Here is a 23,910-nt window from a genome sequence, read left to right as displayed (position 1 = left end):
CTTCGAATAGCTCACAAACGGTTTGGTTCGTTTACATCCCTAAACGTAAATATCGATATTGAGTTTTATTTAGTATATTTAAAAAATATTAAGATAAATGACAATTTTATTTTTTTAAAAATATTTAAGTCATTATGATGTTGCTTCACTGTTTCCCCATAACTCTTTCTTCGCTGAGACAGAAGCCCTAATTTCAATTCTCAATTTCAAATTAGAAATCATGGGTCAGGGTACTCCTGGTGGTTTGAACAGGCAACTCCCCGGGGACCGGAAGAACGACGGAGATAAGAAGGAGAAGAAATTCGAGCCGGCTGCGCCACCGTCTCGTGTGGGACGGAAGCAGCGAAAGCAGAAGGGTCCAGAAGCGGCGGCTCGGTTGCCGACGGTGACTCCTTTGACGAAGTGCAAGCTGCGGCTTTTGAAGATGGAGCGAATCAAAGACTATCTGTTGATGGAAGAAGAGTTCGTTGCTAATCAAGAGAGGTTGAAGCCGCAGGAGGAAAAGACTGAGGAGGATCGATCGAAGGTTGATGATTTAAGGGGGACACCCATGAGTGTTGGAAATTTAGAGGAGCTGATTGATGAGAATCACGCTATTGTATCATCGTCGGTGGGGCCGGAGTACTACGTCGGGATCTTGTCGTTCGTGGATAAGGATCAGCTCGAGCCTGGATGCGCTATTCTTATGCACAATAAGGTATTGTTTGTGCTTTGATTTGTTGAGTTAGGGTTATTGAATTTGGAGATAGAAATGGGAAATTAGGGCTGAACTGGAATTGTTGTCCGAAATGCTACTTTTTGTATGCTCGTATTCTACCATTAATATTTTGAGACAGAAGTTCCGAGTGGTAAGATTTAGTAAAGTTATGCATCTTAAAGAAAATACCTGAATTAGCTAAATCGGTTGAAAAATGTAGATGAATTGAATTGGAAAATTTCCTTTTTGCAGGTCCTTTCTGTTGTTGGACTGCTTCAGGATGAAGTGGATCCTATGGTATCTGTCATGAAGGTTGAAAAGGCTCCATTAGAGTCTTATGCAGATATTGGTGGGCTTGATGCTCAGATTCAGGAGATTAAAGAGGCGGTTGAGCTTCCATTGACTCACCCTGAATTGTACGAGGACATTGGAATTAAACCTCCCAAGGGCGTCATCCTTTACGGAGAACCTGGAACTGGAAAAACACTGCTAGCAAAGGTTGGTATATTTTTACTTTCTTTAGTTGGTTTCCTATTTCTTCCATTGTGTATTTTGAGATGCATATGTCCTCTGTGAATAAGATGAATGTTGATATGTAATGTGGGCCTTATTGTCAGTGTCACGATGTTTGTTTTTTAATGGGCGAGTTATAGTTGTTTTATTCTTGATGTGTTACGGTGGGGAGAACAGGGAGAACCTTGTATCCCGATCGGCTGCTGTTTCTTTGATAACTACGTTTTGGGCTACATACTGGTGATTCATATGACGAGGGATAGTTGAAAGTATTTGAAGCATGTGGTGACATTTTCTGTTGTGCTTAATTTTTTAGTTTTTCTCTGTCAAGCTGGATAATTTTTTTAACAACTTTTTTCCTTTTGGGGCTTAGTGCATGAATCCCTAGATAAATGCTGAATATGAAGGGTTCTGAGTGGAATTTGTTTACGACAATATATGATTGCTGAGTATTGTGGATGGCTCCTGCCATGGGCATGATCGATGGCTCATGGCTGTAGGATTAAGTTATTGTTAGTTGATTGGCTTCTTTAATAATCAGTTTTATATTACATCCGGAAACAGTTGAGTTTGAAGCATTGTGTTCTTATCCTTGTTTTTTTTTATTTCCTTCAGGCTGTGGCAAACTCTACATCAGCTACTTTCTTGCGTGTTGTTGGTAGTGAATTAATTCAGAAGTACCTGGGAGATGGTCCAAAATTGGTGAGGGAATTGTTTAGAGTCGCTGATGATCTCTCTCCATCTATCGTCTTTATTGATGAAATTGATGCAGTGGGCACAAAAAGGTAATGTTTTCATTTGGGTCGGTCCGCTATCATTCGGCACGGTTATCATCAATGCAATTATTGGAAAATGCTCTCTACAGGTATGATGCTCATTCAGGTGGTGAACGTGAAATTCAGAGGACTATGTTAGAATTGCTGAACCAGTTAGACGGCTTTGATTCAAGAGGAGATGTTAAAGTAATTCTTGCGACAAATAAAATTGAAAGTCTTGATCCTGCCCTTCTTCGGCCTGGTAGAATAGACCGGAAAATTGAATTTCCTCTTCCAGATATCAAGACAAGGAGGCGTATTTTTCAGGTATTTTGGAATTATTTGTGATAGATGTAACACTGGAATTGGTACAGAGATGCCAACATTTTAATGACTGTCAACACCACTCAATAAGCGACTTGTTTGATGTTTAGATACACACATCAAGGATGACATTGTCTGATGATGTCAACCTTGAAGAATTCGTTATGACCAAAGATGAGTTTTCTGGAGCTGATATCAAGGCTATATGTACTGAAGCTGGTTTGCTTGCCTTGAGAGAGCGTCGCATGAAGGTAAGCAAATCCTTGCGAGGAATAATCTAGTGCAATGTTATGGTGTTTATCATCATTATGTATTTTTGTTGCTTCCCTTACTCAGTAAATATGATACTGAAGTTAGTGAAGTGCATATATCAGAAAATCTTTGTGAAGGAAAAGCATCTTTCAATTCACTTTATCCTGAAAATGGATGTGAAATGATCCTAAACGTATGGGTTTCTTGATGTAAACTAGACATGACATTGGAACACCATTTCGATATCCCCGACATTGGAGTGGCAGCTGTTGGATGTGAAAAATTCTGAACAATTAAGCCCTTTAATATCATAATATGTATGGATTTGCTGTATTCTGGTTATCAATATCAAATTTTTCCTACTTATGTAGGTGATGCATGCCGATTTCAAGAAGGCCAAAGACAAGGTTATGTTCAAGAAGAAAGAAGGCGTACCAGAGGGTCTTTATATGTGATGATTATAAAGGAAATATGTATCAGTTCACTTCTCTATTTGTGGAACTTATCAATGTTCGTTTCTTGATTTCACTTGTACCTGAATGTTTTATCTGACAGCAAATTGATTCCATGCATTACCATTCTCGTGCTGTGGGTACTCAATAACTTGATATTATAATATTATATAATTTTGTAGTGCAAAATAATGAATTGTTTGTTGTATAAGAGTAAATAAGTTATTTTAAATGATAGCTGGTGTTGTTTCTTGTAAATCAATTCGATTTTATTCAAATAAATTAAATTTGACACATTTAATATCTAACATATGGCATGGATATTTCAGAAGACTATGGAAATGTCTGGTTGGACTGCACTAATTGCGGATAAATGGACGTTTTTTGAAAATGGACTGTGGAAGTTTTGTTTTAAAGTGGGTTCAAACTTATGCGACCCCAGCTGAGAAGAAATGGATCATTGATGAAATATACATGTAAATGTATAACTTGGTTAGAGGTAATTTTTATCAATGCACATTTCATATCGAGACTCTTATTCCAGTTAAATCACGTCGCATAAAATAGAATAAAATCGTCCGCTCTGCATCCACCCCGAGTATATGCTTCAACAGGAATCTTCGTGTGCCGTTTCCGTATATGCAGTTCATCTATGGCCCTATAGGTGATCATGGAATGAAATCTCCAGCCACCTTTTGTATTTTAGCATACTGTGGTAGACGTGATGCGTGTATTTCGTGAAAAAATTATTTTAAAATAAAAATTACAAAATTTTGAAATTGAAAGAGTGGTAGATAAATAAAATAAAAATATATAATATAGTAAAACCGTGTAATTAATTTGATGAGATGGAAGATGTTTTAGACAAATCCAAAATCCCATTACTCTATATAGTTACTATATGATGCTCTTGTATTATATATAGTAATCGATATATATATGATATAATTGTCTTTATTTTCGGCAAGTAAATCTTTATATAATATAAAATTTTATACTATATATTTGTGTAGTGTATAATATAACATAAATGGTGCAGAGAAATTTAAAAATCTAATTGCACAGAATATTTTTAAATTGTAATTCGTATACGATCAAGCGTTTACCGCTTTACCAAGAGTTATAGTTAGTTGTAATGATGCTACTCAAATATTTTAAACCGTATAACATCATGGTTCAATCGCTCTATCCATCATAAACAATTATGGCACCTCAATAATTTGTGTAGTCAAATTGGTCCATTGTCTTGGTTTTCAAATTTTTTGTTTCGCACCTAGTTAATATCAAATTTTATATATCTACATGCATGCCGATATCAGAGTTGGAATTCAAAGTTATATAATGTGAAGCATTCAATTTTCATCACCAATTTTTAAAAATTAAACTAGTAATGAAGTATAAACACAAGTAAAAGTATATAATAATCAAAACATGTATAATGTAATCAAATAACAAAGTTAAAGTATTTTGATTAATCGATAAACCAAAACTTATTGTGACGATTTAGAGGCATAAATATTTGCTCATTTTGCACGATCAAGATGTTTAACTATTTTTTTTTTTGCAAATGATAATATAGTCGATCCGTTCTATATTCAAATCGATCCGACTTCCAGTCGAATCGAATGCCATGTTTGGTTAAGTACTAATCCTTTTAGCTCCTCATAAAATTAGGTCCAAGGCTATTAGGTCTCGGCTTAGCATGGAATAATTATTCTGAAACTTAAATAAAAATTTGAAAACTAATTAAGCTAGTTGAATTATTTTCTTAAGATTCATGCTATATGTAGAATAAGGTTACACATTGAGTCACAAAGAACGTTTGAAATAACAAAAATTTCTTAAATGTATTTTGGAAAGAGTTTTACAAATAAAATATAAGGATAATTTTTTTGTTACTAATAGCAACCCAATTTGTAACCTTAGTAGCTCTCTTGTGAAACGATCTCACAAATCTTTATCTGTGAGACGGGTCAACCCTACCGATATTCATAGTAAAAAGTAATACTCTTAGCATAAAAAGTAATACTTTTTCATGGATGACCCAAATAAGATATCCGTCTCACAAAATACGACCCGTCAGACCGTCTCACACAAGTTTTTGTCCCTTTTCCGAATGATATTTACACTAATCCTATTTACCGTAATTAAACACAATCTTTATTTCTGTAAAAAAAACCAATAAATTAATATGAATTTCCAATAATACTGGTCTATATCACACCCCAATATATTGCAAATAATTACTCAATTAAATAACAAAACATAAAAAATCAGTATAAATAGACGAGCAAAGTTTCATTTTTTTCATATTCATTTTCATCAATTCTTTCTCACTTTGACGCCATGGAAACCAAGAAAACCACATTTCTTTTCATCGGGCTCTTCTGCATGGTCTTGTTATTCAACTCAGGTAAAACTTATGTTTTTCTTTTCAAATTTATTTGAATATTTCAAATATATATATATATATATATATATACAACTTCGATACATTGTCCACCAACCGTGTTCACATTTGTGTCCACTGCTGATAAGACACTCATCTATTGGACGTGATGAAATATATCAAAATTGTATATTCACTAGGTGAATTTCATCTCAACGGTGGGCAGAGGGAGGAATACGATTGATTGATGAACAACATATCAAAATTATATACGTATATTTATAATCTTCTTTAAATTAAATGAATTTTTTTTCCAATTATTACAGTGAGTGCAGATTTTGAGAAAAAGGACTTTATATATCAAGGGCTTTGCTCGATATTCTCAGATTGCGATGCGCATTGCAGGGAAACCGGATTCAAGAGCACCGGAGGGAAATGTATTCATATCACCGGAGAAGCAAGTTCACCTCTGATTTGTGTCTGCATAACTGGCTAATTAATATAAATTAGTATTGTGTCCTATTTTTGATTTGAATAAATAAATGAAATTATTCATTATTCAGTATTGTTCTCAAATTCATAATTATCTACTAGCAGCACGTGTGTGTTAAGTGCAAATATGTTAATTTTTTTGTGTTATTTTTAATTTAATATTTTTTAATATATTTTTTATATTAAAAATGCTATAATCATTTGAAAATTCAAAATTTTGAATTAAAAATAATTTTTTTTACTAATTTTAAAAATTGTAGAAAGTTAATATGATATTAAAAAAAATACATAAATTTACTAAAATATATTTTTATATTTTTTTAATTTAAATAAAAATAGAGTAATTTTGTAATTTAAAGAGATATCATTGGTATTTTAAAAAATTCACCATGAAACCAAAATTATTAATTCTAAGTGAATCAACTTATTAATATAGCATACATATATTATAGATAATATAGATGCAATTATATATTATATGATTACTATTAGTTTAAACACATAAACTCCAATGAGAATGTCATCAATTTTATAATACGGATCTTCGCATGAAAAAATATTAATTTTTGTGTCAAAAATATTATTTTTTATGGTAAATATAGATCGAGTCGACTCGTCTCACATATATAAACTCGTAAAACTATTTCATGAGAGACATTCTCTATATTAAACATCTACGTCACATAATAATTATTCGTTGTCATGGTGTAATTTTAACATACCAATATGTAATACCTCGATTATTTATTTATTTATTTTATCAATTATCCTCAAGTGCGTTTCATTTGGGCAAATTCAAAAAAATAATCAATAAATGATAAAATTTTCTCTATGAATTACAATTTGTAAATTAAAAAAATTTGTGATATTGATTTCTGATCCAACTTTACTTACGAAGAATATTATTTTTTATGTCAAACGTATTACTTTTAAATGTAAGTATAGATCATATCGACTCATCCCATAGATATAGATCTGTGAGACCGTCTCATAATATATATATATATATATATATATATGCATCTATGTTTATCGTATTGTACAATCATACCCACATATTTCGTTGGTTAAATTAAATTTTTTTAATAGAAGAAATTTTTTTACAATTGATCTCGAACTCCAAACCTCATCTCACCGTACATACTTGGTATTAAATAGAGACTATAAGACATCCACGGTTAAATCAGTTATTCTTATGGAAAAAAATGACATTATTTATTTGAATAATTTAAGTAAATAAAATTAGAATATCTTTATTTTCAATCAGAGCCCAATAATATCCACGGGCCTTCCAACTAGAGTCAATTTCAAAAAGCCCACTTTTCTAGTAAAGAAGCCCAATTAATGAAATATCCATTATCTCAAAAAATAATAAAATAAAATCTCATTCATGTCGCTCATAGATTTCATTTCTTGGATAAAAATGCAGCAAAAATATTGAGATTGCTAAAATATACGAAAAATGGAACATGCCGGAGTTATATTTCAGTATCCCATTTCTCTACTACATGACCCATCAAAAGTTTGCTGCAAAACTCGGGCGTTTGCCCTCAACCCATCTGAATTCTTCTCCTCAAACTCAGTTTTGAAGGTAAAGGAGCAAACTTTAACCTCGGCCACTCGAATTAAGCGGCTCAAGGATCCCAAAGTTCATGCTTCGCCTGTTGTTTATGCAGCACAATCCAATTTCTTGAAAGGTGCAAGTCTTTTTCGGCCAGGCCGAGTCAATGTCTTTAGTTTTATTGTTGGTTTTTTTGTTTGTGTAGTTTCTTGATGGTGAAGTGGCTTGGGTTTGGTGTTTGATTAGTATTTTTTGCTTTTTATTGGGGGTAGTTGACATATTGATGCTTTCGAATTGTGGCGTGATAGGGGCTTTGCTTAAATGTTAAATTTTTTAGAAAGATGCCATAAAGTGTAGCTCGATTAAGATTGCCTCGCGTGACTTAAGGGTGTTGTGTTTGTTCTGGTGGGAAGTGGAGTGAGTGTGTGGGGCGGGGCGGGAGGGTGGGGATGATTGACCAGAGCGACGAGCAACGAATTAGTGTGATCCTAAGAGTCTTGTCGAGAGAGATTTTCTAATAGAGCTTGGAGGAATCTGTATTCCATTCCATTCGAAAAGCACATGATAGTTGGTTCTTGTAGATGGCATCCGAAATTTTCCCAGATGGTACTGCCATTGTCACTGATTTTAGTTGGCAATGTTAGGGACGAGTGGGATAATGACGGCGTGGGGAATTATTTTGAGACGGCGTGGATTTTGAGGGAAAAAAAATTAATTTGTCAAGTGTAGCTTTCAAATTTGTACTATGAAATCATGTTTGGGAGTGTAATTCATTGTAGTGAAGAGAATTGAGGGAAAATGAAAAGTCTGATTTTTAAGAATACAATACAGTACAGTACAATCAATATAAAGTGTCCCAACCGCACATATATACATCCATTGTTTTCTAAATAATTAGTAACTAACTATTATAAACGTCAACTAAACTAACCATCGGATAATTCCTGAAAAAACCGTCAACTAAACTAACTATTGGATAAGTTCTGAAATAAGTTGGATATTGAACTCTACAGAAAAACAGTTAAAACTGTGTTAAATTATGACCTGTTGGAATTGGTTTGTTTTTTCTCTTCTATAATTAAAAATTAACTTAATTTTGTATTCTCGTTAGGTTCTTGAACTTGATTTCTTTATGTTGTCGAATAGTTTTTCAAACAGTACTGAAAGTTGGCAAGGATGGAATTGAAGCCGGAACCAATATGGTGCCTGTAAGTGCTAATTTATAATGATGGTGGATCTTCATAGATATGGGAAATTTTTTTGTCGCAGTAAGTATTCTCTCTTCTTCAATCATTTTCAGGAATCTATTCCAAGACCGATAGCAAGAATATCTGTTACTGTAGTTATGGCGGGTGTGGCACTCTTTTTACTGAAATCATTCCTATCTGCGGCATTCTTTGTTTTGGTATGCATTCTCTTTTTGTCAGTTATGATTAAAGAAACACAGATCCTACGCTGCCATTGTCTCTATTAAATGTTTCAACTTATCCAATTTTTGGCTCGTCGTTATGTTAGCTGTTTACCATTCATTGCCATGAGAAACATATACTAGAGAACTTACCTTTAATATTGTTATTTTTACCCTATATCTGAAGAAATGAAGTTTATTGTTTTCCTTTTGTTGAAACCATTTTCAGAAGGTCAAGCTAATAAGATGTGGCTTACCATTAGTATTTGCACTTTAACATGTCCCTAACGTATGAATCACAGACGGGGAGAATGTGCTTAAAATTAATATCCAAAATGTGCACCGGCATGTTGATTGGTTATCAGGCAAGAAAGATCACATGAAACCTACGGGATGTTGTTGTTTTGAGCCGTGCCTCGGATGCCATGTTGAAACCATTATCCCTAAAAGTTTGAGCTCATAGGAGCTGACTTAGTAACACCTTTATCTTAGCAATACGCTCCTAGTATTGTTTATGCAAGTGAACTCACTCTTTCAGTAACATTTTTCCGTGTCAGTAGGGCAAGAAACTGAATTTGGTTTTCGCATTTTGAAGAGTCCCATGGCAAACTGCGTTAAGAAAAGGGAAAAAAATATGGGTGCCATTTGAAGCTAACTTATTAGACAAATAAGGACTTGGATGATTCCGATTTGCTTCTTAAGATTTCATTTATCTCAGCGTCTTCTACTCAACCTCATGTTACCAAAGACCTCATGAAGTTTGAAAACGTGGATAAATCATCCAATGCACCCATTCTTTTTTGACTTGTTATTGAATTTGTCGATGCTTGTTACTCATCTACCTTCCTTGTCCTCGCATGGTTTTATATTTGTTCAAATCTTGAGCTCGTACTCGGTTAATGACCAGGCTATGATGGGACTAAGCTATTTCATATTCATAGCCTTGAATAAGGATGAAGGTCCAAAAGGGGGTGGAGGAACCACTTCTGTTGATACTAGTTTGGAAGAAGCCAGAAGAATCATGGAGAAGTACAAGTAAATTTGCCTTGCCCCTGTTGTGATTATGATTGTTATCGGAGTTGTAGATTTAAACTTCAAGATTCAATTTTGAATCTAGATGTAGTCTTTGTATGTTCTTATAATTATTTTCTTCCCTTCTCACTTTCTCGAAGAATACCAAGGATTTAAAATTTTTATGAACATCAGTGATACCATCATAGCGGTAAACCGTAATCCCTCCCGCGTTGTGTGTGTGTGTGTGTGTGTGTGTCTATATATATATAAAGTTTCCCTGGTAATTAAATATCATCTGATTACTCTAAATTAAGATTTTTCTTCCTCGAAATTATATTGGTACTCATGTAGATTAAATATACATACCATCAAGAATCAAGCAAGCACCATTAATTCATGATTATTCCGAATTAATTTATGTAAATCTCCCGGGCATTGAAGTAGTTAAACCTCAAAAGTTCTTTTTTAGGAGATAAAGTTCAAATTTAACACCCAAAAAAAGACTGTAAGAGGGAGCTTTGTTGAAATTTAATCACTCCGAAGAGATTCAGTTTTTGGTAATCACATCAGAACTAAAGATGAAATCACGTTAGAATGTTTTTGCTGACAATAAAACCGCAGTAAAATTGAGGATTACATCAATTCTTGAAACCAGACACCAAAAAATTTGTATCACTTCCTTGTCTATGTTCCTACTTGAATCAAGAACAAAGGCATAGGAAAACTGTTGGAATTATTATATTAGAAAACTGAAATATCATGGAATAACAGATGAACAGATGAAACAACGCTTCTGTACGTGTCCCTAAAATCCCAAAATTTTTCGAGAAATAGACAGAGGTTGAGGTTGATCAATGAAGAAATACAAGAATGAAGGGATATTCGAGAAACCGTAAATTCTTCGTGCCTTCCACCTTTATACACTGTCATATAATCTTGTCTACTCAACACCGGACACCTTTATGACAATAAAGCACACCAGCATCAGCAGTGAGGATCCCTACCATTGAAGCCGGTTTAGCCACCAGACTCGAGGCTCTGGTGTAGCTCGCAGGTGCACTACGCCCTGATGGCACGAAATAGGCGCCATTTAGCATCATATCGCCCTCCGATTTCCAGTTCCAGTGTCTCCATTTATCGTCACTAGGATTCACCACTCTCTTTGTAATCTGTGATCAGACAAATTTTACGCCGTAAGCTTCTTGATAAACTCGGAGTTTTTGACAAAAATATTCGATGATATTGCGTTGAACTAACCTCTTTAGCAAAAGGGTTGCTTGAGGCGAGGAATCTGTTGCCTTGACTGTTGATTGTGGGATTAGCGCTGCCACCTATGGCATACATCTCCCAAGATGTGTAGTCATTGTTTACTACATGGAAATGTCCATGCCTGCACCTGGATTTCGAGAAAAATGGTCGATCAGTTACACGAAAATACATGTATTCGAGGAGCAGATGCGAGTTTTGTCTCGCCGAAAAGAAGGAAAAAGGGGCCTCGAGGCACGTACCTCGGCATTCTCTGGATTAGTCCCTCCCCAAAATGATTATAGGCAACGGTAACTTGCATGACCCTGTCTCCTGTGTAAGAATCGTTGTGTCCCAGTAACATGACCTATTTTTTAACGAAATCCAACACAATATTAGATGAGAGAATATCTTAAATTTATACCATGCATAGCAAGAAAACCGGCGAGCTTACCTCATTATGCTGAGTGAAATAATTGTTCGAAATCGTAATCGCAGTGGAACCCATGATAGCATCAATCAAACCATCAGAACAGCTCGAGAGCCAGTTATGATCAATCCAAACATGGCTTCCTGCAAATATCGAAATCCCATCACCATCAGCCATCGTTCTCCACCCATAATGCGAAGGCGAGCTCCGAACCATAGCATTCCCCGTGCGCTTGCAGTCGTGAATATGCAGTCCATGGATGATGATGTTTGTCACATACTGAATCGTAACGCAAGCTCCATTCGCGATGTGCACGTCCGCGCCGCGGCCGTCGATGGTCTTGAAGCTGTTCATGACCAGCTCTTGCTTTAGGGTAATCACCATGTCGCGTTTGAACACGATCCATAGCGGTTGGTCCTGGATAACAGCGTGGCGGAGGGTTCCTGGACGGGGGTTCACGGGATCGTCGTCACTGGGGTCGCTGACTACGTAATATCTGCCGTCTCTTCCGCCGATGGCATTGCGGCCGAAGCCGATGGCGCAGTCTGCCAGGCGCCGGCGGTGGCGCATCCAGTTTGGGTCACACCGCCAGCAGTCGTCTATTGGGTTGCCCGTTCCGCAGGTCTCAGTGGCGTTCTGGCTGGTTCTGCATTAATGCCAAGAATACACAATGTAATCATATATACATATATATATATACACATGTATTTAACATCGATAATACATTTTTTCACCTTTCCAATACAGATTTTTACTAGATTATATACGACATAACAAATTACAAAATCCAAACTTCTAACATGCATGTGATGTAATAATGTATAATCATTTGAAAACATCTGGAGTTCATGAAACTAATTCATATTATGCGTACACCTTGTACATAATTATATATCAAAAGAAAGATGAGTTTAAGATAAAAGGGAGTACTGAATCTTACACATGGACGGCGGGAGCCTTGGCATGTGGATTATGTCTTACCGCGGTGGTGGTAACAAAGAGCACAACAATAACACACGAAAAAAACAATAAATTTCTCGAAAACGCCTCCATCGATGCTCGAAAAACTTATATGTGAGTTTAAGTTTGAGATATGAATTTGGAGCAAATGGAATGAAGTTTGTGTTGAATTGAGGAAAGGGGCTCGTGCAATTCCATTATATAAGTGGATGGGAGGAGGCTGGAAAATGGGATTGCTCCATATTTTGCCCAACTTTATTAGACTTGGACTTCACAGTGTTTTTCAAAAGTTAGGTTTATTAGGTTGTGTCCACTTCTTAGTGTATATTGTATTAACGTTGTTGAATTTGACCACAAATAGACACATCGTTTGACTTTGTGAAATTGGTCAAAATTATACTTCTTTCTTCTATTTGTCGGCTCCTCTTATATTGTTTTTATTTCTTTATTTTTTTAAATAAAACTTCGTAATCCTAAATCTCATGTTTTGTACATGTAACGATTGAATATATTTTTCAAAGCAGTGTAAATATAACATACACGCGATTAGTATATACTAGTTATTATGCACACGCGATGCGTGTGTGTATAATTTTTTTTATCATTATCGATTGACTAAAGTGTAGTTTGACAATTTATGGAGTGACTAAATTGATATTTGAATTGTTGAAATAAAGTAAAAATAAAAATAAAAGTGTGTGTTAAATTTAAAAAAAAAACAAAATAACAAAAAACAAAAGCGTAATATCAGTATCATATAAGGGTAAAATTGGAAGAAAAAGTTGGTGTCCTCCTAAGTAGTTACTATCATGTGCTCAACCTTAGTAAAATAAATAGATAATACCAATTAATATTTCATATTATAATGTTTTTAATGGTTCATTAATTTACAAAAAATGTTCTACTTCTTTATTTCCATCTTTGTCTCAAAATTTACAAAACATGAGTAAATTATGGTTATTATTTAATTATAAGAATATTGAAAGTCAAATTAACTCGATGCGTGGGTCAACCACAACAGTAAAATTATACTTAGAATTCAAGGTCAGGTTACATGATAATAACTACCTAGAGAGGACACCAATTTTTTCTTCAAATTTTACCCTTATATGATACTAATATTACATTTTTGTTTTTGTTTTTGTTTTTCCAATTTCAACACACAATCTTTCAATTTTACCCTTATATGGTACCAATATTACACTTTTGTTTTTTTTTTTTCAATTTCAACTCACACTTTTATTTTTTTATTTCGACAATTTAAAAATATCATTTTAGTCTCTCCATAATTTTTCAAATTTCACTTTAGTCCATCGATAATGATAAAAAAGATTGCACACACACGTATCGCGTGTGTAGAGTAACTAGTATATATAAAGATGTTGTGCTATATAAAGATCTTGTGCGCCATGCATGACATATATATATATATGCATGACATCTATATATATATATATATAAACACACTTGTGCGCCATGCATGACATGGTTATCATTATGTGATATAATGAGACAGACCCAATTTAAATATAAAAAATATTTATATTAAGGGATATTTCATAGCTATTTTATTAAATGGAGATCTTTTATTTTTGTTAAATAGCTATTTGGCTAAATTTACCTTAAATATTTTGTGAGTTATTATATTTTATAAGGGGAGTTAGCTAGGAGCTTACTGTAGAATTAATCTTATTTTGAAAATAAAAGAATGGTTGGTTATATTTTAATATTATAAGTTTTTAATTTAAACTTTTTTGACCTTAAAATAAATGTTTTGCATAAAATTATATCACTTTAAAAAAATTTGCCAGTCAAATACCCCCAGCTCTGCCCGATGAGTAGTAAAAAAAACTAAATCCCCTGAACACCCAGTGTCTTTTTAAGAAAGGCGAACATACATTTTTTTTAATACAGATTCTTTTTTTAAAAAATTGTATATAATATCTATGAAATGGTTTTAATATATTATATTATGTAGTGGGAAAGATTGAAACCAAATAGCAAAAATTTGTGTGAGACGATCTCACGGGTCGTATTTTGTGAGACAGATCTCTTATTTGGGTCATCCATGAAAAAATATTATTTTTATGCTAAGAGTATTACTTTTTATTGTGAATATCGGTAAGATTGACCCGTCTCACAGATAAAGATTCGTGAAACCGTTTCACCAGAGAGCGACTCAAGCCAAATTGCTTATGTTGTGTCATCCACCAATTCAGTTTTACATTAATTAAGGTTCAGCAAGATTAATAACACGTGAAACACGACTACCTTCGATATTGTAATACAGTAGGTAGACGTTTCATAGATATTTTGAATTGCTGGATTAGCACTCATGAAAACTTGAATTTATACAGAAAACTCTTCTTTATTACAACCCTATTTTTAACCAACTTTCAAAACATCAAACGATAATCTTTCAAGAAATTTTTGAATCAGTTTATATACCATCCTTTGGACTGATGCTCAGCTCGAATCCTAATACACAAAATAATGGTTTTTAAAGAAAATGTGATCTATCTATCTTTGTCAATTTTACAACCTATTGTTATTTAATAATTTAGATGATACCGTAAAAACACTTCGGCCGACATCGACAGAACCCATTCATCGGAAAGATGCTACACAAAGTAATAACCTTAACAACAAACTCAAACCTATCGTTCTTTACAAGTAGAAAGTAAGAACTCTTTACAAACACGAGTCGGCAACTTTTAATTTCAACAAGCGTATATTAAAAGTGAGGTACAACAGAAGCAAATCAAGTAAGAATCACAAAGATGTTGGATCTGTATAACTGGCGTATAATAACAAATATATGCCACATTTAATAAAGAAGTAAAATAGAATCGGGGTTTTGACCTAATAAAGAGCTCACATTTGTGTGCACATCTATGCTGATTCATATTTAGGAACAACCAAAGCATCTCAGAACGGACAAAGAAGTGGATGGTGCAGATTTTGATTTCCATTTTGATTCGGACTCGGATTTTTTACGAGGAAGATGTTTAAGGAATGCTTTCACAGCTCCAGCAACGCCATCTTCGTTTTCCATGGACTTTGAAAGTTCGACTGCGCACTCCTTCACCTGCATATAATCCTAGCTAGTCGATAATCATGCTAAAAGTATACACTCCTTCCATTTCCACATTTTGCTTCTGATGACATGTTCGTAAATCAGGTGCAACACAAACTCAGTATCTAATTACTGGGAGACCAGCTGTTACACAGACTGTTTCTCTAACTGAAATTCGCAAAGAGTATATGGCATGGCGGCATGACCGTGAAAGTTGAAACGAAAGGAAAACAATATACATTGAAAAGTGTTATTTTTCATAGTTTGAGATTCCCATAACAAGTTCAGCAATCTGTTTTCCAATCGCTAGAGATTATACACCATCAGAAATTGAAAATTGAATAAAAAACAGTACCTTGGGATCTATCATGAATTTAATTGCATCGACCAGCTTCTGGAGCGAAAATTTGTCAATCGGAATTGGTGGAGGACCAACACCTCTAACATGGACTCTCTCTCCCCAAAAAGGCTGGTCACCAAAGAAAGGGATGATTGTAGTCGGGCACTGCATTGAAATAACACATTATAGTGGTAAAAAACAGTCACTTGCATTAGAAGTGCAACAAATGCTAGTTTCCATTAATTATTACCGCAGCCTTAAGACCAGCAGCTGTTGTTCCGGCTCCGCCATGGTGCACCTGAAAACAAATTGAAAAATAAAAGAAATAATCTCAAGACTGCCAAGATAGACATGCCAAATTCAAACCATTTCACCACCCTCATACGTGTATAGAATAAGGTGTTCGCAAATTTATGAATGCTCAGAGCAGGATGCTGTATACACTCCTAGTTCTACGTCAAGAAGAGATGCATCGAATCCATTAACACAACTACCCGACAGGCTGTACATAGTACATAATAGAGCTATAAAAAACCGAATTCAGTTTCCAAGTGTCCACAAGAAACACTGAAAATAAAATGATGTACCACTGCAGCACACTGCAAGAAAAGCCAGTCATGAGGGCAGTTATCCAGCAGATATACAAAGTCCTTTTCTTCTGCCACTAAGAAGAAGCATTAGGTTAAGAAATATTGTCAAAAATTAGGGATGTAAACGAACCAAACCGTTTGTGAGCTATTCGAAGCTCGATTCGATAAAAGCTCGTTTGAGCTCGTTTAACGAGGCTCGTTAAGATAAACAAACCAAACTCAAGCTTTATAGTATTCGGCTCGTTAGCTCGTGAACATGTTCGTTGGTAAGTTCATTAGTAATTTTTTAGATGAAAAAATAATAGTTTTGATATTTGATTTATTGATTTTGCATATTATTTATGAAATATATAGAAAAATCTATTAAATTTATTTATTATTAATAAATTTACAAATTTTAATAAGAATAATATATTTTTCTTTAAATATATAATTTACTTTTTAATTAATTTAATAAAAATTTAAATGTATAATTCATATTTATTAAGCTTGTTTAGACTCGATAAATGCTTGAATAAGCTCGTGAGCCATGTATATATTCGTTAAATAAAGCTCGAGCTCGGCTCGATTATAAACGAACCAAGCTCAAACATTCAAGAGTTCGGCTTGGCTCGACTCGATTACATCCCTATCAAAAATGAACATTCATACCATAAATTTTGTGCAATTATTGCAAAATGATCATAGAAGGAAAATGATACTCACAGTTACCAAGGCCACCCCAGCCTTTGTTAATAATGCCCCTTTGTTTAGTTATTTCTAATGCTTCAACAATAATCCGGGTCATTTTCTCTGGCTCTTGAACTGGCTGAGATGAAAAAAAGGTTACTTGTAGGAAAGAATCTCTCTCTTCAAGAGTAAGTCAAGGTAGCTGACAAGCATGAAAACATACACGATGGTGTTACAAGTTGCAAAGCTAATTCTAGTTGAAAATGACAACAGAAAATAGAACTAGTTTTTTCAAAGCCAGCCAGAGATCTTACTTGAACAAACAACAAAATGTACTCCTCCAAAAGGATGTGCACTAACAAACATGAAAACACTCATTTTCCATTAAATCATCACTTCCATTTTTGTAAAGAAAAAAAGTGAAATGTTTTCCAATGACCGAAGAAACTTTTTCTCTGTGGGTTCACCACAGTAAACTAGAACTCAAACTCCAAGCTCCAAAAAAGGGAGTTCAAAGTAACATGCAAACTTAAAACCTCAAATTTTATGCTAAGAAAAAAACAAGCTCAAGTCAATAATCATATCAATTTTTTTCGGCCCCAACAAGAAAAGAAACATCTCTCTCTCTTTTTCTCTCGTGGCATACAACTGGGAAATAAAGCTAGCCAAACTTACAAGACTGCCAAACCCAATGTAGATAGGCTTTGGACCAGCTTTAAGCCAGTTTAGAAGAGACTCTGGTGGTTCATAATTTGAGGCAAGATCAAGGAAGCAAAATCCAACAACATCAATCTTGGGGCCCCAGTCTGCAAAACAAGAAATATAACCATGATTTTAGTATATTGCTAAATGATTAAATTGACATTTTGCTAATTAATGTGGGACGAGTCAATTTTTAGCAAAAGAAAATACCTTTTGGTTTGGGTACAAGGTGAGGACTCCAGATATATCCATGTGGGATATCCGATTCTGGCCCTTGTGGACCACTCAAATATGTGACTGGCCTTAGCTTCAGCTTTTTTTTCCTGAAATTATTTATCATGTCTCTTATTCCAAGCCAAATCAAGGAATCAACAATCTGATATGACAGCTGAAAAAACATTCCAGGAAAAAGTCAAATATGGTAGAAGTAGATTGCTACAAATCAAACCATATATTTTTTTTTCGAGTGCATACTGTCTAGCTGACTATCAAACTCACTCTATATCCAGCTGATTGGTTAACACGAGATAAAGGATGCGGGAATTCACTGGTTGGCCTGGCAGAAAACATGACCATTTAGCAAGATCATAGGGTAAAAAACAAGAAGTGAATAATTTTTAAGTTCTAATTCAACTTTTACTATTAGCTTTAACCAAAAGGAATGATATAATCTCTATATGAATATAGAGGATTCAGATAGACTTACGACCAAGGCATTGTGAAAAATATATGTATTGGAACTTTCAATGCCTCTGCAACATGTACATGCCCTGCAGTTGTCAGAGTAAAGGTAAGCATCTGTTGTTTCATGTAATACATAATAATAACTGTTGAGAACATATGATTGTTTTAAACAAAATTACTGGCCAAGGCCCCCTACACCAATAATACCTTGTTCAACATCAGAATGTGTACGAGTTTGTATAATCTTATAAGAAACGACAATGTACTTTAGGTTGTGCTTGGATGATAGATTTCAACTCCATGATTTCAAATTCCTTGACTAGTTTAAATGGACAAAATTCAAATAATTTGCAATCCATTTTACATCAATTTAAACAATTTCAATAGTAATTATGCTGAATTTTAAATTTACCCTACATCAGTGTAAATTAAAATAAGTTGCTCAAATCATTCACCAAATCAAATCTCATTCCTCCGAATCAAATCCATCAATTCAAACGCAACCTTAGTTAACCTGTTGAATGTCACACCTTTATCGGATTGATGAGGAAAGGTACAAAATGATAATCATGTTATAAAGAAGGAATAGTTGTAATACAAGTCAAAGACCGAATTGTGGGAGGAGTCTGGATACTTTCAGAAAAAGAAAACTAACTAGGATCAATTATTTCACAATGCAGTGACGAATGCATAGTAACTGCTAATGAAGATTATTCTGTTAAACCACCCATTGGCCCAGGATGAGATAACACCTCTAGCAAGTAAGAGTTATCCTTAATATATGATAAGAGCTAACTATATTATGTGATAAGTTTATGGTTCATAACACCATCTGATCCTTGTTAATGGTTAGAGCTTGCTTTTTGACAATCAACACCAGCAATTAGATCTCATTCATGGCGCCTAGTGCCAAAAACAAAACAGCAATGTACCATAGTCAATTAAGCATACCAATTGTCAATTGGTAAAAGAAATAAGAAATGGTTCCTCTTTTTCCCAGCGTAATGCCGTAATGTCTACTTTAAACAATGATTCCAAGAATTGTAGAGAGCAAAACATGAGAATTGTTTGACTTATCTTCTAATGGACATTCCATAATCAATATAAATCTGAAATCAACGATTCAAAGTGCCAATCATCCAATGCAATATTTCATGAGAAGCCATGTACCAACTGTATAATTTGTCAATTGATCTATGTAAATCCCAAATCAACAATTTAACGAGCCAATCATCAAATGGAACATTTCATGAGAAGCCAATACACAGTGTAATCTGTTAAATTATTTAAGAAAAATACTTGGGCAAAATTTTTTATTAATTAAATAATAGAAATGACAGACATAGAAAGGGGGGAAAAAGACTCTCATGGGGCATGATCTAACCATATGCTGGAGGATTAGCAATAATTGCTTCTGCCTTAAAAGGAATTCCAGAGTCAATGTCAGGATCTTTGCATGCATTGAGTAAAGAATATATTATTTCCTTCATTTGCTTTCTCTGTACAGGCACTTCTGATGGCCCTGAAGGCAAAAACCCTTTGTTCTTAACCATGTCTGCAGAAGAGAAACAACCAATTTATCAGCCAAGTAATATATTCATTTGTAAATTATGAGTTGCCAGCAAGGCAGCAACTAAAAATTGAGATCTGTAACTACATAAGATGGTGCTGAACAAAAAGATAATATATGTCTCATAAAAACTAACACAAAAGCAAAATTGCCTTAAAGCTCTTATCCAAATTACATAAGAAGTCCAATAACAAACAAATAAGTGACAAAGATTTCAAGGACCACATAAGACAAACAGTGTCATGATGAAATACTAAGAGATAATTTTATAAGTTCGAAATTGGAGTGATTATTAAGAGATAATTTTATAAGTTCGAAATTGGAGTGATTATTTTTGTTCCAGGTATATATAAACTCTACACATAAGTTAGGGGCCAGGAGAAAAGAACATGGAATTCAATTTAGAAAAATTTATAATTCAAACATTCTGAATGTCTTGTATTCGAAGGTCAATGAGAAGCAAGGTTACCGTGACAATTTAGCAGCGCTGCATTGTGATGATTTTAAAATTTTAAACTGAATTATAATACGGTCTAAGTGGTAGTGACAGGAGGACGTATTATCCAGTATAGGCAATAAGATAAAGGTTAAATATGACAAACAATTAAAAACCAAATCAGTCATACTCAGAAAATGCCAGATTTAACCCATAACTGAAAACCTAAAGCATCATGTTCCAAAACAACAAATCCATCAAGAATGCTGAAGTGTAATAGCAAGACCAGCGAAAAATACAGATCCAATTTGAAGAGCAATATAAGCATTAGAAACATACATTCTGCAAGAACTTTTGGATCGCCACCAAGAGGATGAAATTCCAATCCAGAGGTCAATACAAACTCCTTGAAATTTGAATGTGTTGCCAGTCTAACACGATGACCATAGTCCTACACCACCCGATCATCCCCATCAAGAACTTTGCATACACCCGAAAGATGAATCTTAGTTGCGATAGAAAATTATTTTATGTTTTTTTTAAAAAAAAATTCTTCTTCCTCCAATGGCAAAGAAAACAAATTTTCCGTCTCCATATTGCCTTACCTGATTAAGTAGATGACATTTTAAGAAATACAAGTCAGTATGCATCTAATGTTGAAGATTCATACTGCATGTTGAAAAACGAAATTATCATAAGTGTTCCATTTACCAACAATAAGGATCAAGGACTTGACAATCATAATTGTTCAATGTAGAAAACTATATGCAGTATAATTCAATCACCACCAACAACCTTAGACTTGTTAATACTTTTTAGACCGCTTACTTTAGCATAATCTTAAAAAAAAAACCAAGCAAGGTTACAAAAAATAATGAAGGACAAAATTCCAACTTGGGGAATCCAAAACAAATATTCATTAACTTGTTCTACTGCAGTTGACTTGACTAAAAATCACAATAATAACATAGAAAAGGAATGAGTGGAGATAGGCTCGTGGTGGCTAACAACCCTAAATTTAATAGCTAGCTTTCCTTCCTTTATCAAACATTCCAAAAATCATCTCATTCGCAAGAATCAAAAAACAGGACTACCATCCTGCAAGACCCACCGAAAAAACTTTCCACAATAAAATATTTGTTTGCTCTTCATTTAACTCATCCTTAACTCCTTATTTGACAGGAAGAACCAGCAGAGACTAAAGGTGAGAATAATGACTACATCGACTCATTTACCTGTAGCTTTTTTCCAATTGCAATGAATGGCTGAACATCTCCACGAGTTCCAACAATAAGCATTACAATTTGCAACGGAGGAATATACTGAAGTTCTGCCGCATCAATTAGCTCATCATCAACTTCGCTATATACACTATCTGAACCGACTACTGCAGTTTGAGGTTCAACATCTTTTGGAACGTCAAGTTGTACAGTCCCATCGTCTTTGACAGTGGCAATTCTCTTCAACAATACGAGCTGCATTTTTTTAGATATTTAAAGAAAATCCCAGGTATGTGAACATACTGAAATAATCTCAAATGTCTATGACAGTTTTGTGCAACATTTTGAAAATAATCAACCAAAGATATTTTTTGTTGTGCAACATTTTGAAAATAATCAACCAAGACACCGACTATCTAACTTCGTCAAGACCTTTAAAAAGCATAGCCGCACTTTGGTAAACAATTTTTGTCATCAGCACACTTATATGACTAATGCAGTAACCAAATGCAACAGCTAAGTTAAAGAAACATGATTCCCTTGGTGACTGTCATCCAGAACAAAATTTTAATTGAAACAGAAAATTCTACGCAACTCATTTAATTATTCTAGTTAGAGACTAGTGGACCTACCTCACGTAGTGCATCCTTCAAGAGACTGATTGACAAGTAGCTAAGAATTTATAAGAGAAAAAATTGTTCTTTTCATTGAAAAAATATCACTGTTGCACTCAAACACTACGAACCCTGTACATTGATACAAAGCATGAATACATCAGCGGGATGGCTTTCCAGAACACAATCATAGCAAATCACATACTCTCTATTTCTTTTAAGTGACATTCTCAGATTCAAAATTCTTTCACATCAAATACCATTTTGTAAAAAGAAAATGTCATTAATGTCTCTTGTTACTCATGAGAAATTCAAGAACCTCTCTCTCTCTCTATCTCTACTCTCTCTCTCTCTCTCTCTCTCTCTCTCCCCCCCACCCTCCTCTCCCGGCCTCTGACCTCTTCAAACTACAGTCCATCCAGACATAAAGGTGACTAAACCTAGGTTTCTGTTAGACTCCACAGTTTGTTTCATTCAGCTAAGCAACCGATGTTGGTGTGACCTTTACCTTCTGCTGGTCGGAAATCCTGTCATCAAAAAACTGAGCAGCCTCTTTAGCAAACACATTGTTATGAGGTTGCCTCTCAGTCTTGGATCTTTCTATCTTAACTTTGTCAGAAGACGGCTCAAACCTTTCAGAATTAAACATCACCGGAGGCGTGGTATTTACTCTTGTAACGATCGCCGCTCCACTTCCTGCATCAAATTAATTTCGATTATTTCCAGGTTGATCCAATCAGTAACTCATAAAACAAGTAACAAACATAACATATCCAAACAATAACAAAAACTAACAAAATCAGATGAAAAAACTAAAACACAGCATTTGCTCTTATTTGTTCCAACTTCAATCACGTAGCACTGCTAACAATAAATCCTCAAATTTCACGGAATCAACCTGAGGAATAGCTGTCGTCATCGGAATACCGAGCAGCAACTCCGCTACTGTCTCCGGGAGCGGAGACTTCCGAAATATCCTTCGTCGAAACTTCACCTGCACTTGAAGAAGTGACGACCGCGTCATCCTTGACCATCGGCGGCGAAACCACCTCAGCTGCACTCCGATTTTGATCCAGATCTGCAGAAGCTTCCACAGTGAACCGTTAACTCTACGAATGGACAGCGTGAGAAGGATATTGCTTCTGAACAAGTTTGTTCAAAGGAGTTCTACCAGAGGTTTGAAATAACCAAATATTTGGTCAACTCCCAAACAGAATAACCATTTTAATTAATTCGATCTTTCAAAACTAGAATAAATAATATAACCTTTTTTATCCTTAATATATACTAATATAATATACATGTGTTATTATTATTTTTAATTTGATCAAATAATAATAAATAATTAACACGAAATTATTTTCAATTTAGAACAGTGGTTCGAATTAAAATGAGAGAGTTTGTTTAGATTATGTTCAATGTAAAAAAAGTCATTACTTGAGTAGATTTTTAACAGTGGTAAAAAAGGATAACTATGGAATTAAATATTGAGTAGGTTTTTTGTGACACGGTTTCAC

General features: G+C 34.4%; 4 protein-coding genes across 5 annotated transcripts; 2 read left to right on the top strand and 2 right to left on the bottom strand.

The window, feature by feature from the left end:
- Positions 1-142: 142 nt before the first annotated feature.
- LOC142543644 (26S proteasome regulatory subunit 4 homolog A) lies at positions 143-3,123 on the top strand. The gene is made up of 6 exons (XM_075651021.1): positions 143-697; positions 950-1,195; positions 1,826-1,995; positions 2,076-2,292; positions 2,400-2,540; positions 2,913-3,123. The coding sequence occupies exons 1-6, from the start codon at positions 221-223 to the stop codon at positions 2,994-2,996; spliced, it is 1,335 nt and encodes a 444-aa protein (XP_075507136.1). The 5' UTR covers positions 143-220; the 3' UTR covers positions 2,997-3,123.
- Positions 3,124-7,276: 4,153 nt separating this feature from the next.
- Positions 7,277-10,070, top strand: LOC142543643 (uncharacterized). Its single transcript, XM_075651020.1, has 4 exons — positions 7,277-7,571; positions 8,582-8,643; positions 8,736-8,840; positions 9,751-10,070. Exons 1-4 carry the CDS (start codon positions 7,337-7,339, stop codon positions 9,880-9,882), a joined length of 534 nt encoding a protein of 177 aa, XP_075507135.1. The 5' UTR covers positions 7,277-7,336; the 3' UTR covers positions 9,883-10,070.
- A 505-nt stretch (positions 10,071-10,575) lies between these two features.
- LOC142543642 (putative pectate lyase 10) lies at positions 10,576-12,645 on the bottom strand. The gene is made up of 5 exons (XM_075651019.1): positions 12,473-12,645; positions 11,557-12,178; positions 11,366-11,469; positions 11,115-11,253; positions 10,576-11,026 (listed from the first exon to the last, which is right to left on the bottom strand). The coding sequence occupies exons 1-5, from the start codon at positions 12,583-12,585 to the stop codon at positions 10,802-10,804; spliced, it is 1,203 nt and encodes a 400-aa protein (XP_075507134.1). The 5' UTR covers positions 12,586-12,645; the 3' UTR covers positions 10,576-10,801.
- A 2,469-nt stretch (positions 12,646-15,114) lies between these two features.
- LOC142543641 (sterol 3-beta-glucosyltransferase UGT80A2-like) lies at positions 15,115-23,577 on the bottom strand. Of its 2 annotated transcripts, XM_075651017.1 has the most exons (14): positions 23,292-23,577; positions 22,902-23,089; positions 21,795-22,034; positions 20,899-21,010; positions 19,938-20,108; positions 18,576-18,639; positions 18,368-18,425; positions 18,080-18,257; positions 17,843-17,973; positions 17,204-17,306; positions 16,496-16,572; positions 16,159-16,206; positions 15,924-16,073; positions 15,115-15,580 (listed from the first exon to the last, which is right to left on the bottom strand). In XM_075651017.1, exons 1-14 carry the CDS (start codon positions 23,425-23,427, stop codon positions 15,401-15,403), a joined length of 1,836 nt encoding a protein of 611 aa, XP_075507132.1. In that variant the 5' UTR covers positions 23,428-23,577; the 3' UTR covers positions 15,115-15,400. The 2 variants fall into 2 exon arrangements, with proteins under 2 accessions (XP_075507132.1, XP_075507133.1); XM_075651018.1 differs by lacking the exons at positions 22,902-23,089; positions 23,292-23,577 and adding an exon at positions 21,165-21,228 and having other exon boundaries at positions 21,795-21,935.
- Between the last annotated feature and the right edge of the window lie 333 nt (positions 23,578-23,910).

This window comes from Primulina tabacum, chromosome 4 (assembly GCF_025594145.1).
Source record: "Primulina tabacum isolate GXHZ01 chromosome 4, ASM2559414v2, whole genome shotgun sequence".
NCBI classification, from domain to species: domain Eukaryota; kingdom Viridiplantae; phylum Streptophyta; class Magnoliopsida; order Lamiales; family Gesneriaceae; genus Primulina; species Primulina tabacum.
This window is presented reverse-complemented; position numbering and strand designations above follow the sequence as displayed.

Bases quoted from the DNA above. Each gene is read 5' to 3' on its own strand.
- LOC142543644 (XM_075651021.1), top strand. From the start codon at position 221: ATGGGTCAGGGTACTCCTGGTGGTTTGAACAGGCAACTCCCCGGGGAC. The intron at 698-949 runs GTATTGTTTGTG...TCCTTTTTGCAG, and splicing joins CTATTCTTATGCACAATAAG to GTCCTTTCTGTTGTTGGACT. The intron at 2,293-2,399 runs GTATTTTGGAAT...TTTGATGTTTAG, and splicing joins CAAGGAGGCGTATTTTTCAG to ATACACACATCAAGGATGAC.
- LOC142543643 (XM_075651020.1), top strand. From the start codon at position 7,337: ATGGAACATGCCGGAGTTATATTTCAGTATCCCATTTCTCTACTACAT. The intron at 8,644-8,735 runs GTAAGTGCTAAT...AATCATTTTCAG, and splicing joins CCGGAACCAATATGGTGCCT to GAATCTATTCCAAGACCGAT. The intron at 8,841-9,750 runs GTATGCATTCTC...GTTAATGACCAG, and splicing joins CTGCGGCATTCTTTGTTTTG to GCTATGATGGGACTAAGCTA.
- LOC142543641 (XM_075651017.1), bottom strand. From the start codon at position 23,427: ATGGTCAAGGATGACGCGGTCGTCACTTCTTCAAGTGCAGGTGAAGTT. The intron at 18,426-18,575 runs GTAAGTCTATCT...GTTTTCTGCCAG, and splicing joins TTTTTCACAATGCCTTGGTC to GCCAACCAGTGAATTCCCGC. The intron at 17,307-17,842 runs GTAAGTTTGGCT...TTTTCATCTCAG, and splicing joins ACATTGGGTTTGGCAGTCTT to CCAGTTCAAGAGCCAGAGAA.
- LOC142543642 (XM_075651019.1), bottom strand. From the start codon at position 12,585: ATGGAGGCGTTTTCGAGAAATTTATTGTTTTTTTCGTGTGTTATTGTT. The intron at 11,470-11,556 runs GTAAGCTCGCCG...GTTAAAAAATAG, and splicing joins ATTTCACTCAGCATAATGAG to GTCATGTTACTGGGACACAA. The intron at 11,027-11,114 runs GTTAGTTCAACG...GTCTGATCACAG, and splicing joins GCAACCCTTTTGCTAAAGAG to ATTACAAAGAGAGTGGTGAA.